General features: G+C 37.1%; 1 protein-coding gene across 4 annotated transcripts in view; it reads left to right on the forward strand.

Annotated features, from left to right (window-relative positions):
- KCNK2 (potassium two pore domain channel subfamily K member 2) overlaps positions 1-17035 on the forward strand; it is a 127985-nt gene that overhangs the window by 84423 nt on the left and 26527 nt on the right. For all 4 annotated transcript variants that reach the window (XM_072927552.1, XM_012572394.5, XM_030269118.4 and 1 more), the window contains one exon: positions 15934-16094. In XM_072927552.1, coding sequence (XP_072783653.1) covers positions 15934-16094 — 161 coding nt within the window. The remainder of the gene's footprint in view (positions 1-15933; positions 16095-17035) is intronic.

The following is a 17035-nucleotide window of genomic DNA, read 5'->3' on the forward strand; positions in this document are numbered from 1 at the left end:
ACAGCGCAGTGTTACGCAACATCTCTGAGGGATTTTTCAAGAGTCTTGGAGGCCTAGCAAGGATCTAGTTTATGCAAGTCTAATCTCTGGTAGAAAAACTAGATATATTCTTCTTCTAGAAGATAATGTCTTAGAAACTTTGCTGAGAACTCATACTGTAGTCAGTGCCTCTGGCTGAGCCCTGGGTCCTGGTCTTGTTTTTGGTCAGAGAGGTTTTATTGGAGCTAAATTCTGTGGGGTTCAAGAGTTTGTCAGACTTCTCTGCAGGGGGTGTTATGAAAGAAGTGTAGGAGAAAATAAAAGAAAATTAACTTGGTAACTGTGGGTGAAAAAGAATTTTCTGCCTTTTTTCCCCTGCTCATCATGTTCTGAGGTTTCAAGGCTCTTCAGCTGGGACATCTCATGTCACTTCTATAAAAGATGCAATTCTTCCTCCATTTTATAGAAGATAAGAAGCAGCACAGGGTAGCTGGTAGCTGATGCCAGAAACAGTTGTGGCTAATAACATCTGAGGATGGTGAGTGAGCAGATGTAGCCTTTGTATCCGCTTAGAAATGCAGTGGGGCAGAAGGACATAACTCGTGGCTTCCTTGAAAAAGAGGAATTGCGTTAGCAGTATGTCTGGCTTACTTTTTGTCACAAAGAACGTGGAGAAATTTTGAATAGCTGATTTTTTTCCTCAGGGAGCTCTTACAGGAAGAAGTTGCATTTTAATTTATATTCTTAATTTTATTACATGGCAGTCCAAAGGCCAGAATATACATTCAGTTTCAAGGTCTGTATTTTTCACATGCATGAAATTAACTTTGCAGGTTGATACTTGCTCTTAAATCAGTTTGAGAGGGGTAGGATTTAAAATTATAGTAAAAGGGAAACATTAGCTGCTTAAGTGGGTAGCTCTTAGTTCCATCCTAAAAAATTGATTTGAAATTCCTTCTGTCTCAAGCTGGTTTGAGACCAAAGTTTCTCCTAGTCTTGCACCATTGTTACAAGCAAGCCTGCATCCAAGAATATCAATATCAAGTAAGAAATTAATTTTTCGTTGGCTAAATGCTGCCATGTGCAAAGATTAGATACTGACTAGAGAAAACTTTGGGTTTGGGGATATTTTTATGTGGAAACCTGCATTTCCTAATCTAAATTGTGTGGTAGTTTGTAGATTCTGAGTTGACCAAAATGATGTTTAACAGTAGGAAGCCGTAGGGAAGACTGGCTGTTTACTGGGACTCTGTAGTGTGTACCAAGGGTTTCTGAACACAGGGCTGAGCGGTGCAGCTGAGACACACCACGGAGTTTTCAGCTGAAGAAGGCTGCATGGAAAGCTTGATTCTGGCCTCTGTATTTCTCCACTGCAGACATCACAGTTATGATATATATTTTTTTCCCTCCAGTTCCACTGATATATGAAAATGAGCATCTGGAGGCTATTGTTCAGGAAAGAGGAGGTAGCATCAAGTGGCTTAGTCATATCCAGTAGCCTTTTTAAAGATGTGCAGGGAAATAATTTTGGTATATAGAGCCAGTTACTCCCTCTCTAGAATTGCATACACTTATTTTCAGGTCACTGTGTTCTTTGCTTGAATTGGAAGAAGCATTGCCTATTTAGAAAGAGATAAATATATAATTAAAATTATTCTAACTTTTTTTTTTTTTTTGGTCAATACTTACGGGAAAATACATTTAACCTCAAAGGCAGATTATTTTTCTAGAGATACTTGATGAAAATGGTTATATTATCCTGGTAGTTGATTCACATTTTAATTGGCAAAAGTCTTCTCAAGATAAGGAAGGTGGTTTGTGTTTAATCAGCAGCATATCATGATGCCAAAGATCTGAGACATCATCACAGGCAACCTGAAATTTCACTTTCAGAACTGTTTCCAGTACATGTTGGTGATTTTTTGAGAGGTTTTATATACTATTGAAGATCCTGATTTTTAAATTTGATTCCTCTTTTTCACTTCAACAGATAGGGGACTGACTGTTTTTATGGACACTCATGATTTGGTCTGTGCATGTATTTCTAACCTGTATAAGTGAATACTGAGGCCAAGAGCGCTCAAGTTACTATCTTTTTAGAAGGACATTTCTTGTTTGCTTCAATAAATGCAGCAATATGGATTCATAAGAGCTACTGTTGCTGTATTTCTGGAACACTTTGATTTAGCTTGAGCTAATTTCTGGAGCAATTTTCTTGACACAAGTAACAAGAAGGAGAGGCACATCTGTTGTACCTAATTAATTTTTGTGTGTGGATGCTACATTAGTATAATTGAAGACATGAAAAGAATATGATTATGATTCTACTATGATGTAGAATCTTTTTATGTCCTCTCTGATTCCTGTGTGTGGTTGTATGTGAGTCCTATGTCTACTTATTCTCATAATGGCAATTTAAATTAGAGGTATCTTTGGATCTTTCAGCTTTACTTGTGTGCCTTCCTCTAGAAGGCATCCTTAGCCATTTTAATCTACTGAAGGATGAATTTGAGAACACTATTTCTTTTGAGAATAGGTTCCATCTTTTATTTATTTTATTATTTATTTAGGTTCAAAACTTTTTATCTATATTGATCCTTCTAAGTTATAGAACTGTGTATAAATTAAATTAAAGTAAAATAGTTTAGAAAAAAAAATATTTCTAGTCTAGTTGTTCATCATCTTAATGTATATAGTGCTCTAGGCTTCAGGTACCAAGGAACCCAAATTACCAGTAGTCCCTTCTGGAAGAATGGTTATAGCCATTCATGCATGCAGCTATAATTCTTAAAATGTGGGATGTTCCCCCTTTTTTTTTTTTTTTGTTTCTTTTGTTATGTTCTGAATACAAAAACAGTATTTTAGATTGATTTTTAGAAACTACAGTATGGCAAACCTTTAGGTGCCAGGTATTTATCCTTTTGATTGGGGTAACATATGTTGGACCACATAAACACATGACAGTAACTTTGTGGTCTTATTTTGAGGAGAAAAAATTTCTGCTTAAAATCTTTTAACTTCAATACCTGGGATGCAATAGGGTTTTGATTAATGTCTTGGTAGCTAGCTGAGAGCCTCAAGATATTTTGGTTTTGGTGTGGAAAAATTTAAAATGTGAGATGATAAATACCATAAGGCTTGTACATGATCACTTAAAGGAATCAGAAGATTTACACTGTTGAATCCTACTTTGAGAATATGAATAGACATATAATTTATAGATTCATAGAATGGCCTGGGTTGGAAAGATCATCTGATTCCTTCCAATACCACCACCGTGGGCAGGGACACTTTCCACTAGACCAAGTTGCTCAAAGTGCCATCCAACCTGGCCTTGAACACTTCCAAGGATGGGGCATCCACAGCTTCTCTGGACAAACCCGTTCCAGAGCCTCGCCACCCTCACAGCCAAATCATCTTCCTAATACCCAATCTAAACCTGCCCTCTGTTAGCTTTAACCTGTTCTCCCTTGTCCTGCTCCTACGTGCCCTTGTGAAAAGTCCCTCCCCAGCTCTCTTTTAGCCCCCTTTAGGTACCAGAAGTTCCTGTAAAGTCTCCTCAGTGCTTCTCTTCTCCAGGCTGAGCAATCCCAGTTCTCTCAGCCTGTTTATGTCGGAGAGGTGCTCCAGCCCTCTGACTGTGACCTTTTGGCCACATCCCCTTTTGGAGACCCCAGATCTGGGTGCAGCACTCCAGGTGAGGTCTCACCAGAGCAGGGGGACGATAACTCTGATGCTGGTCACTTCTTTTGATGCAGCCCAGGACACTGTTGACTTTCTGGGCTGCCGGCGCATCTTGCTTGGTCATTTAACTCCCATCTGTTGGTGTGTAAACATAAATAATTCATTTGATGGCTCTTTTCCTGCCAAGAGTCACAGAGCCATGCTTTAAAAGCAAAATGGCAACAAACATTTTTTCCACCCTGTTTTTGTGTTGACAGATTAAGCTGCAAGATATACCTAACTGACACAAAATGCTCTTAGAAATATTTCTGGACCCCCCAAAAAAGTCCTGGTTAAAGCAAGCTAAAAATTGTTAGGCTTCAGTTTGATATCTTAATTCCTTGCTGGAAAATTAATTCTTATAATCTGAGGATTATTCTCTTGATGAATAGTCTCCAGTAGAATCAGACAATTGCGGCATAAACAAATTAATGTAGGCTTTGGGTGGGATATTTTTAAAACAGTAACTGTTTTACCAGTTATACCAGTTAGGTTCTGTTCTGGTTGCTTGAGGAAAATGAGATCCTGTAAGCAAAAGCAGCTGGAGTTACAAAATGTTTTGAGTAGTATCTTTCTATGCAAATTCTATTTAGGAGTCATATTTAAAATAGGAGACAAATTTGTTTTCATATTTGGACACTATCTAGTAACTCTTACTTCCTTCTTCAAGCTGAGTATAAAGCAAGTAATATTGGGGAAGTATATATTGCATTGTTTTCTCTGTTTGCAGTTGTTATGGAAGCTTCTGCAAAATCAGCTGCTGCTTTTTGTCAAAAAAAATTGAAGAAACTAATTTGCAGCATTTGACTTAGAAACCCTTTAGAAAAGACATTCTTGCTTATGTTGGTGTGATTTTCAGGATCACATATTCCTAAAAAATAATGGAAATCTTTGGAGGGAGAAGATGACTTCTAGTATTTTTTTTTTCTGGCAAAGAGTTTCTGTGTGAAAATACAAATGCATTTAAAGAAAATGAGTGCAGATTTCTTTTTCTATGTAGATCTTTTTTTTTTTTTTTTTTTCCTGAAACACATCCTGGGGAATTTAAAATTCTATTCATTTTCTTTTCCAAACTGACCTAATATGGAATTCACAGCTGCTAAAATCTTGATGAAACTTCCCCTCTAATTAAAGATGAGCCTGATCTACTATTTGCTTATTCTGGTAGTAATAGAGTAGTAGTGACCTTCCGTGGGTCTAATTGGCAGATGTTATTTTCTGAAACACATTTCAGAGTCTGATAATAACAATAGAAAAATTAGCATCAATATATGCTATCTCTGAAAATGCTATTAATACACATATTAGAATATATATATATATATATATATATATATATATTTAAAGGCTGAAAAAGAGCACATGGTATGCTTTAATGTGTCTTCTCAGTGCATGGACAATTCTATTTAAAAGCCATTAGGCTTTATTGTCCTTAGCTTGAATAATTGCTGTGCTGTCCATATATGTACTTTGTATCTCCATATGTACTTTCATGTTTTAGGGGAAGAGAAACAATATTATTTTGTGTTCAGGAAAACGTTTAGCTTGTCTTTCAGTTCAAAGAGATATTGTGCTTTTGATGAAAAGGGAGCTATGGCTTTCAGAACATGTACTGACACTTAAGGAAAGGCAGAAAAAAGTAAATGGAGGCTTTTGTGATTTAAAATTGGCATAACTATTTATTCAAAGTAGGAACTAGATCAAACCTTCCTCCATTAAACTTAAAACTTTTATATTGAACAACAGCAATATGTTCTCCTCAAAGGCCATTCCTTCTCCTTTTCTGCCTTCACTCTTTGGCAGTGGTAATGCAATCCAGGACTTTGTTAGCTGCTGGTGTCTTCCTTGGGTCATCATTTGCTTCCAGGTGTGCTGTCAGACTCTGCACGGTGTGAAATGCTCCCGAGGACTTCAGATTTAAATAGGACAGAAGGCTGATAGTGTCCACTGGGATCTAAAGTTGGGGTTGGAGGGAATACCTGGGGATCTTTTGGGAAGACCAGGGAAGACACAGGTTGTACCTTGTGCCTCACAGTCATGAGGATGAAAAACATTACCTCAGCTGGTGATCTGAGTTAAGATGTTCAAGATGTTTTCCTTTTGATTTTCCCTTTGCTTTATATTTTTTTATTTTTTACTCTAGGTTGGTGTGAGAGCATATTCCACACCTGTCTAGAGGAGGGTGAATACCTATCCCATAGTCCAAACAAGCCCCAAAGCTGTGTTTGTAAGGGCAGATGTCAGTCCACACTATCAGATATTTGTATTCTAGCTCAGGGCTTTGGAGGGTAGGAAAAGAAGCGGAATAATGCTTGAGAAGTATCTTTACATGGAGGCAACTTTTATTTATTTTTGTTTTAGTGTTTCTTTCCCTCATAAGCTGGAATACAAGATTTTATAAATCTAAGATCTTTAGCTGAAAGCCTTCTTCTCTGTCTCATGAAGCATTCTATCCCCATTTGAACTACTTTCATATCTGCAGGTGAGGTGATTAGAGACTTCTAAAAGATTCCACTTGCTTTGTGACAGAAAAATCACAGCCTATATACTTAAAAAAGGTGTGAAGGTAATAATTGCTCACAAGTTTGCTATGTGCTGAAATTCCTGTAAATCTACTGTAAATCATACTGGCTTTTTTCAAAAGCAAGCAGGGAATTTAAACAAAATACTTCAGTGTACTAAAAGCAAAAAAAATTGGTATTTATTTTGCGCTGCCTGGCAATAATAATTTAAATGGCTTTACAACATGCACAGAGATAATTTTACATTCAATTGCTTCTCTGTTACAGACTTCTTTTTAGAATCACGAAGTTTTATAAGAAACTTCTTTTATATCAATCCCTATCATTAGACTGCTCTCTTTGCCAAAGAATCAGTGAGAATGTGTAGAGTGGCAGCTCACCAAGTGTCTTGGATGAAGGCATGGAACAGGCATGGCAAGACCCTTCTCTCAGTGAAAAAGGCATTGCTAGGATGCTGGTGAGGCACAGAGGGCTCATCCTCCACTGGATTTTGAAGCACTTTCTCACTGCAGAGGAAAATCCCACACACCTGCATAGTTTAAAGTCACTAAAAACCAAAAGCTGTAGAAGCAGAAATTAATTCTTGTTCCTCAGAATATTTCTGCAGTCTTATAATTGCACTTTCTTGAATTGCTTGGATAATGACATTTTATCAAAAATCTTTTGTTGCATGGTGTGGAATTCTGTGAAATTAAAGAGCTGGTGACAGTGTGATTTCTATCATGGCAGTGTTGAAAAATCAGATGAAAATTTGCTAAGAATTTCCTTTGACAAAGTATGTGTTTGTTCATCTTTGCAGATGTATATCCTGAAAGAATGAATATGCTCATGCTCAGTTATTTAAATGTTACCTGAATAGAGATAAAGTTAAACATTTTTGAAGTTAAACACTTTTAAAGTTAAACATGTTACTTGCTTTGCTGAATCAGGCACGTAACGCATAAGTAGTTGGAAGTCAAAGGGGAAATTCAGTCCAAGTTATTTATGCATGGTTCTTAATTTTTTTCTGTTTGTAAAATTCTGTATTAGTCTTAATTCCAAAGATTACTGGAGGGGAAAGGAGAGAATAACAAGAAATAAGAGACTACTTCACACCTTCATGCACCTGGTGAACCTCCCTGGCAAAATATTAATTTTCTTTTTCAAGAGAAGAATTATATGAATAAAAATCTTCAGAGCCTTTTATTTTAGAAACTTCTTATTTAACCTTAACTTTTTAAACCTTTTTTAACGTTAAAATTTTTTGTTTTATGATTAGCTGGTAGGACTGCACAGAAAAGCTCTTTTACTAGTAGTAATAAAATATTCAGCTATTTGACATTATGCACAAAATAATGTGTGTGCATATATTTTCTCTTGAGGACATATATTCTTTCTTATTATTATTTGTCTTAAAATATTAAGCAAGTCTGTATTTAAATATGTGCAAATCAGGGATTTTTGTATCCTGGTATAGGGATTTCTATTGTTGCTGCCCATCTCCCCTGGATTGCTGTTTTTGCCAGGATTTTTTCAATGGATACATAGCTATATATATGTAGCTTACAAAGGAGAATAGATACAGGAAGTAAAAACTGATGAGGCAAAATAATTGCATTTTTGATCTCTGACCTGGGAAAAGGCCTCTTGAAGTGAAACAGGGTGTGTGGAACAAAAAGTTTAAAACCAGAAAGAGGATTGTAGCTTACCTAACAGGTCAGGGTCCCTGCAGTAATTTTGACCACTTGTATCAGCTTGTCATGGTCTGATCCAAGTCCCAGGATTGTGGGACTTGCAGTTCTTGTTTTAAATCTGTGACTTCTTTGACACCAAGGTGTGTTTACAATTTGTTGCTCTAAGTCTGGCATAGCTTGATTTGTGAGCACTTCTACCACATTTTATTTTTTGTAGGGAAGACAAACATGTACAGGCAGGGTAGTTTTCTGTTCTGCAGGAAAGCATATGGATTGCTTTGCCCCTAGGATGGAGAGGCCAGCAAGAGACTTGTACCCAGCACTCACTGAGAATTGAATTTATTTGTAAACAAAAATGCAAAGTTGTTTCTTCAATTGATTCTACAGAGCAAAAGGATTGTAAGAAAGCTATCAAACTCTGGAAAAAAAGTTATTTCAGATTTCTATTAAAGTTGTAGCATCAGGCTGTTTTTGTCACTGCATGTAAAATTCACCATTTTTCTTTCTGTGGATCACCTGAAACAATGAATTTCATCTACACATCAGTATATTGCTAATGAAGTTTTTGGAGAATGAATGTTGCTTTGTCATATTTGATATGTGCTTACACTTGATAAGAATATGTGGCTAGTAAAAGTTTCATGAAATAGTGGACTATAAATATTTCACTTCAAAGTGCATCATATTTTTGCTAGCTGTGTTAGCCTGGCATCTTGCTCACATGAAGCAATCTCACTTAGAGGAAATAAGCAAGTGGCAGTTTCTGGTTTTTGGAGCTGATTCAATTTTGTTAGAATCAGAATTAGAGGTAAAAATAATGCAAGCAATAACAGCAACAACAACAAAAAGGGAATAATTGAAAAAAGCACAGAAGTTCTACTACCGATGAGATGTAGATATTCTTTACTGGGCAAAGTGACATGTGAATGAAATGCAGAATCTGTGCTGGGAGGAGTTGATGTTTAATCTTCTAAGACTATTTTAACAATCATTACCCAGTTCCTTTAGAAATTGCCTTAGCAACTCAATGTGAGCTATTGAATACTGCCATATCCATACAGAGACCTTTCTTGGAACACTCCTTCACCTCTCCAGTACAGCACTGTGACTTGAAGGAAACTTACTTTCTATGAATATTTATAGCCTGCTCTTTTACAAGAAGTTTTATTGATTTGATTAGTGCTCCCACAGAACACAGATGAAAAGAAACCATGAAAGGAGATCAACCTCTGTCTTGTCAGTTCTTGAATATTGCACACTTTATTAATGTCAGTCTAGGCTTTCCTGTTGTTATTCCTCGTTATAAGAGAAGTATTGGTAATGTCTTTTTTTTTTTTTTCCGACAGATTAAAAATCAGTAATTTTAATGCATTTTATTTTTGAGACAGAACATCATAACCCTCTAAATAATCTATTTACAGTTTTGTGGCATAGAATTATGGGTTAGCACTAAAAATCAGAATCTTGTAGTTTGGGATCCAGAGAATACCAAACGCTCAATAAACAGCAGCAATTTGTGACATGGTTCCCAAATCACTGACTAAAACTATGAGAATTGGATTCTAGAAGCTGGAGTGGGTGAGTGAAGTGGTTGAGTCACCACCCCTGGAGGCATATAAATGATGTGTAGAAGTGGCACCTAGGGACATGGTTTAATGGTGGGCTTGGCAGTGTTAGGTTAATGGTTGGACTCAGCCTTTAAAGGTCTTTCCCACCCTAAACAATTCTATGAAGAAATTATGCCAAACTTCTGTAAAGCAAAGATTTTGGGTTTCTTAGCAGACCATGTCCTCAAATAGAGAGAACTTCATCTCTGTTATTGAACAGGGTTCTTCCATCAGGAGGATTCATGCAGGAATTTCTTAAATTTAAAAGTTAAATTATTTTCTGTACATGCAATCGATGAATTAACTTGGAGGAGGAGCACCATCTGCATACTCTTGATGGGATCCACAGGCAGCAGCTTGTGAGGGCTGTAACACATAGTACGTGCATGGGTGAAAGAATTCATGTGTATATATAGCACAGAAATGTTGTACTTTCAAAGCAAAATTGTGTTCAATTCAATCTGGGTTCAGATTTTAAAGTTGTCCTTGTACCTGTTCAGCCTTCAGATTCTCTTGCTGTATGTTCAGGAATGTATTTTCAGGCACATGTGTTGGCCCTGACAGGAGGGGAGTCCAGAATTTTTAGATATTGGCAACACCTATATCTGTGTATCTATCTTCAGCAAGCCTCAGGGTCTTTGAGGGCTTCATATGATAAACTTTCACTAATTAAGGGTCAGTGTAATGCACAGTGCTCAGCCATTGGTTTGGTGTGAGTTATGGACCTAATTGATACAGAGAATTTTGGACTTTCCTTCCTTCTGTGCTTCAATAATCTACCTGTAAAAAGGGGAATAGGAATTTTCTACCTACACTGTGATGCTGGGAGGGAAGCCACCTGGAGAACTGGAAAAGCCCTTGTACTATCCAAAGCCATAAAACCTCATGGAACATGTGGCTGTAAATATGCAAATAGATAACACAGGCATACACAAGTATTTTGAACTGGAAGTGTAGGAATGAGTCAAGAAAAGGAAAGGAAAAGGGATCAGTGTTAAAATGTGGATTATTTTTTCCACACAATGAGCAAAAACATGGAAGTTTTGCTATTTCTACAGTGCACACAGAGATTTCCCCATAGTCAGTATGGATAAAAAAATTGCCTTTTTGTTTAATGATAATGTCTAGACCATTTTTTATGCTAAAAGGAGTATCTTATTCATCTGTGATTAAGTACATAATCTCTGCTTTGGCACTGTTGGGCAGGGATGTATTTAATACTAATCTCCTGAGTCCAAGTGTTGATCCAAAGGGAAAAAAACATTTTATCTCCTAGAAATTCAGTGAGGTACCTTTTATAAAGACTTTATGAGGTAGCTCCTGAGGACCTGCGAAAAGCATATTTTGATTTCTTAAAATCAATTGACATTCAGTATCAAAACCCACGTGTGCCCTTTGAAAAGGGCAATCACTGTTACTGAGCAGGGTGGTCAGGGTGGATGTGAACCCATGGAAACACCACTGTCAGTGGTGCTCAGAGTTGGGTGGCTGAGGCCAAGGCCATGGCAGCTGCTTCCTGTGACTCCATCCTCCTGGGAGTCAGCAGCCAGGAGCTCTGCCTTTTCTCTGACTCTATGAAATCTCAGTGTCAACTTTCTGTAATCCAATTTTGTGTAATTAAGGGTGTGCCTGTTCACCGAATCATTTATCCCTCAGTATTGAGCTGTCCCATCAATGAACCGCATAGCCAAACCTACTGCTGAGAGTAGTTTCTCATACCTCAAATATACAGCATTAACTTGGGATAATTCTAGCTTTATTTATTTTTGATGCCTCATGAGTGATGCTTTGTTTAATCTGAGGTTTGTCATAAACATGGAGAAAGCATTTATTTGTATTTGAATTTACATTTCTTTGTATAGAAAGAAATTTTTTCAGAACTTCCCCAGAATTTTTAATCCCATCTGAGGTACTTGAAATAAATGTATCATAGGTGGTAGCACTCTCTTCCAATTTAGCAAGTAAAATCTAGTCTTAGAATTATCAAAAGCACCTATAATCTTTCACATGAGAAATACAATATTGCAGCTAGATAGTTTCAGTAGATGCCCTGCTTTGTCTAGGAATTTTATGTATAAAACATGCTCATTTGGAGTCTTTATATTTCCAACTCCACTTTGAAAATGTGTATCCACAAGAGTTTTCTAAATATACTGGTTAACTAGAAAGCAAAAAAATCTCTCTCTAGTTAAAAGAGAAAAAAATATTAGTTTTCAGTCTTCCTTTTTATGAAGGTTTGAATACAAAGATGCTTACCATATAAACAAAAGTGTCGTGTCAATTTTATGAGAATTTATGGCATTTCAACCTTTTGATATTTGCAATATAATCTAGTAATATATAGTTATTAAAGTTATTTATATCTGCTTATCAGTGAATCTGTTTCTCATGGGAAAGTTACAGAAGTTTTCATTCTCCCAGAAATATGTCAAAAAAGACTGTATGAAAGTAAAGAATCGTATTAAATTTTTTGTTGTTTAGGATTTTTTTAGCCTTCTTATTTTGCATACCCCTGATTCCACATCTGTAGCTGACCAAAGGGATAAAGATTGCCTTAGAACCTGATTTGAATCTCAGAGTCCTAGGAGTTTGGAGCTGAAACCCTGGAATATGCTACTTTTTTGAGTGGAGCAATTAGTTACAATCTACTTACAATGGGCTTTTATTCTTAATTCACACGGAATCAAAGAATCAGAATTCACTCAAGGGTTACTGGAAGCTCCTTGTAAAATGCATTTCTTGTCCACAGCTGCTTGTCAGAGACAAGTCCTTTGTTCATTAAAAGCATACTAAGTATTTAGCAGAATATGAAAGGGATTTGGTGGAATTAGGAGGCAAATCATCCTTCTGATTATGAAAGTGAAGTGGGGAGGCTGCATTAGGGAAGGACAGTCTGAAAAGGATACTGACAGTATTTTGGATGAAACAGATCTCATTTGGCAAGTTAAATTTTGTACTCTGTACTGTTCATGGCAGATAGCATTGATTAAAAGCTTTGAGAGAAGACTTCCAATGAGTTTAGAAGTTTAAATCAAGTAACTTGTTAATTTCCACAATCAAACCCAAGTACATTGCGTTGAAGTGGGTAATGGATCAGTTCTAGGAATTTCCCCCCTCGGAAACAGGGGAAGGGATGAGCTGCACAGGACTGAAAATGTGAAGGCTAAGCAAGGCACTGAGGCTTGCTTAGCTGTCCCCATCCCATCCAAGCAAGGAGCTCTGAGGCAGGGAAAGGGCAGCAGACAGTGCTGCCATGTGGCTGATTCCCCTGTTTCGGGTTTCTCTGTGAGCAAGGCAGTCCTAGCCAGACTTTATGCTGCCTCTTGAGTGGAAAGGGGAACTCTGAAGTGAAAATATGCCAGGGAGCTACTGCACTGGCAGTATATTCCTGCATATACTGCAGATATTCCTGCCCTCCACATGCAGGAGCTCTGTGGTACACAGGAATATGCTGTGGAATTCCTATGACCATGTTCTCTTCTCCCAGCATAGTGCCCAGAATTAAGGTTTCCTTGGTTTTTACCTAGCAACAGAATTCTTCTTTTTTGTCTTTATTATAATTATTTAAAGAAAGAAAGAATTCTTTTCTGACACAAACCTCTTGGGAATTACATCAACCATATGAAATATAAATATGTTTTCTCTCCCGTTGTATAAATAATGGATTAGGTTTTCACTGGAGAAGATGAGAGAAGGATTTAAGGACAACTTGTGTAACTCTCAAAGTAGGCTGTGGTGTACAGCAGCAGACTGTTATAAAACATGACACAGTAGGAAATGTGATTAATGTGTGATGGAAACCCCTTGGTAGATCAGGTCACTAAATATGTACCCTACCCATGGTTTGTGTTATGCTCAGTGAGCATTCGGACAGAAATAAACTGCTACCTGGTGGAGTGTTATTTTATCCAGTAATGTGTGATTTAATAATACAATTATCACACAATACCTTTTCTGTGTTTATGGAAGGAAAGCATTTGCCAGTTTTTAGGATGAAAAACAAGAATTTGAGGGTAAAAGTGAACTACTGTCCTTCCTTTAAGGAAGACATAAGTCTGATTTTGGGAGAACACCCAGAACTGAGTGTGAACTTGGTGTCCTCATACCAATTAGCAGCAGATGAGAAGCACACTGCAGAGCAGCAGCCTCTGTAAGAGCTCTGGGATGCTCACAGAGAGTGCCTGTTTGTTTTATGGGGCCATCCAAGCAAAACTGCCTGCTTGGCATGTGCTCCACTGGGCTGGTGTTTTGTCACCATTGTGAGACATTTCTTTTGTAGAGAAGTAAATAAAAAGTGACTGCCAAATCCCCTAGCATGAGTTTTCTAAATCTGGTGTATCCAGGCCCCTGATTCTGAATTGCATTAAGACCTCCCAGGAATTATAACCTGGAACAATTCAAGCTTCTGTTGATGCATAAACAGGCATGTTTATGAAAACAGAGTAGCTTGGATCTGTTTGTCCGTTTTTGATTGGTGATGAGCTAATTTTATTTTAAAACTTTACTCCTTGGTGCACAAAGAGACAGAGTAAACTCAGCGGAGCTGAAATTTCCTGAATTATAATTTTAGCCCTGAGTCTGGTTTAGGGAAGCATTTTGGGTTGGTGTAAAGTTGCTGTGACTCTTGCCCAGTTTTCTGAATCAGGCTTTCTTTCATATACTAGTGCAGGGAACATTTACAAAATTAAATGACTCTGCAACCTGTAATTGATATTTCCTGTGATTTTTTTTGTTTGTTTGTTTGACAATGCTTATAAGTCAAGATTTAGGGAAAATTTAAATATCAACTTTCTTTTCTCATACTGAATTCTATCAATATTGCATTTATTGTTTACAGAAGTCTGCTCTGAAAACTGAGAGAGAGAAATTCAGAGAGAATTATCTATTATCAGGCATAAAATATATTCCCAGTGTGATTTATTTTTATTTTAATGAATAATAGAATGTCCTGTCTTGGAAGGGATCTTAAAGATCATCCAGTTCTTACTTCCCTGCCATGGACAGGGACAACTTATACTAGAGCACATCCAAGCTGGCCTTGAACACTTCCAGGGATGGAGCATCCGCAGCTTCTCTGAGCAATCCATTCCAAGTTAAGTAAGGGACAGCTTTGTCTTGTGTGTTCTGAAATGAAAAAGTAATTTTAGCCACAGAGCTTTGGTGTAGCTTACCTACATGAGAGCAGAACCAGAAATTCGGATAATAGGTTTCATAAAGAAAATCTACATGTTAAACCATCATGCTCAGAATGTTTAAATACAAATGCTGATAAATAGCTGAGACATTCATTAAATGTGCTCTATATTGTAGGAATTTTGTCAGGTTGTGAAAAAAATGTTAAGCTACTTTAAAAATAAAATTTGTTGGATTGTTTCCAGAAAAATGGATTTTCTTTGGGAGATTTGTGTGCATATGATGTTTTTCTTATGAAAAATTTAAGACACTAAGACAAATTTCTCAACTATATGCCAAACCACTTTGCTTTTTATTTGAAAGTTATTTTTCTATGAAGAAGGTAATGTTAAAAGAAGCTTTTGTCTAATTTCTAAAGATAGACCTTTTTATGACAAGTTTTCCCTCTTGCCTCCTTTGAAGGGCATGTTGTTCTGCTAAAAAGTGAAATAGTGTCAGAAATTCTGGGGTGTTACTGCTACCGTTCCCTCAAAACATGACTGATCCTTTGGAGGAGAAAAATGTTTTAATTCAAACTCAGGAGTTAAGCTCATGAAACTTGTCTGTAGGGTTCTGCATTTGTGGCCTTGTCCAAATCATTAATGACTGGTCCTGGGAGATGTACTGAGGGCATTCCACAGGTGCTGGGCCCTGTGCGCTTTGTATTTCACTTCCTCTCTTCTGAATGGACCAGCTGCAGTTGAGCCATCACACAAACTTTGGGTGCTCTTTACCCAAGCCTGTGAAGACAAAATGATTTCCACTTTCAAATGCACAGAGCCATGAACTGTATCTCCAAGCTTTGTTTGAAGCACTCAAAGCCTTTAATAATGAAGAATCTAAGCAGACCCATTTAAGGTAGAAATCCCTGTTTTGGTCATCCAAGTGGCTGGGTTTTTCAATGGTTCACATTGAAATTTGGCTCATGTAAAGGAAAATTGTGTCATTTACAGGTGCTGTGTTGTGTTTACACCTGTGTAATTTACAGGTGCTGCAGCCTGTTAAATGCACAGTAAAACACTGTCAGGCTAAGGCATAGATCAACCAATTGCTAATAACTACATGTAGTAGATGATAAGAGAGTAGCTCAAAGGGGGTTATATGACCTACATTTTAATTTAATTTCTCACAATGTTTGCTGTGTCATATAGTTAACCTGGTTAGCCTGTTTTTAACTGTTCTGTTCTCACAGTTCTTTTAAAACTTATAATGTATTATGTGTAACCTATTAAACATCTCAAGTTGTTTGTAATTTAGGCTTTGGAAACATCTCCCCACGCACACAAGGTGGAAAGATATTCTGTATCATCTATGCCTTATTGGGAATTCCTCTGTTTGGTTTTCTGTTGGCTGGTGTTGGAGATCAACTAGGGACAATCTTTGGAAAAGGAATTGCCAAAGTAGAAGATACCTTTGTTGTGAGTATGCTGACTGCCTCGTTTGGTTGTTTTGCTGCTTGTTATGAATCTCACAAGATAAATGAAAAGTCTGAAAAACAGCTATAGCTCATTGTTGCAATCAGATGTACAGGAAAGGTAGGAAGGACTTGGCACAGTCTGAACTTGCTAATGAACACCTCTCAGAACTGGGTGAAGACACATTCCCTACCATGGTTATGGTTGGGAAGAGGAATAAGACCCAAAGAATTTTGGTTTTGCTCTGTCCTTGTTACTCATAAGCTTGCTGTGATGCTTACCTTTACAGGTTTCTATATAGGTTGTGATAAGAAATATATTCACTGAGATTTTTGAAGCAATGAATGCTTAGTAACCAACTTTGTTGCTGTTTGCATCTGCACTGCAAGGGTTAGGACTGGTTTTACACATTAAGCCCTGCCTCTGTATTCAGGACACCTTTTCTTTATAGAAAAGGTCTGACATGGCTTTGTTTTTGATGCAAAGCAAACTGGGCCTGTGCTAAGTAGTCTTAAACAACAGGCAAACACAAGCTTGAAAGCTTTTTAAGAAAAGACATGCATTTTTGGCTTTGAAGCATTAGTTCATGTCCAGACAATGTACTGGTGAATAACATAGATTTCCATTGAGATTTGCCTGAAAAAGGCAAGAACATTCCATAAGAGCATTTTATAATTTCTTGGTTTTCATAGCTGCTTTTTTTTTCTTAAAGGTATAGAAGTTCTGAGATCAATTTGTGTCTCTCATTTGCTCGTAGAGAAAATAATTTTCCTTTTTTTTTCATACTGGATGTATCACTACAAGAAGAATGCCCCAAGATAAAAAGCAGTATCATCCCCTCTTTTGACAATATCTGAGTGAAAACACTGATCTAGATGTTGCAGTCTGGAACACTCTCTAATTCTCTTTATTAGCTTGCCTAAAGAACTGGGAGATGCTGATGG

The sequence above is a fragment of the Taeniopygia guttata genome, chromosome 3 (assembly GCF_048771995.1).
Source record: "Taeniopygia guttata chromosome 3, bTaeGut7.mat, whole genome shotgun sequence".
NCBI classification, from domain to species: domain Eukaryota; kingdom Metazoa; phylum Chordata; class Aves; order Passeriformes; family Estrildidae; genus Taeniopygia; species Taeniopygia guttata.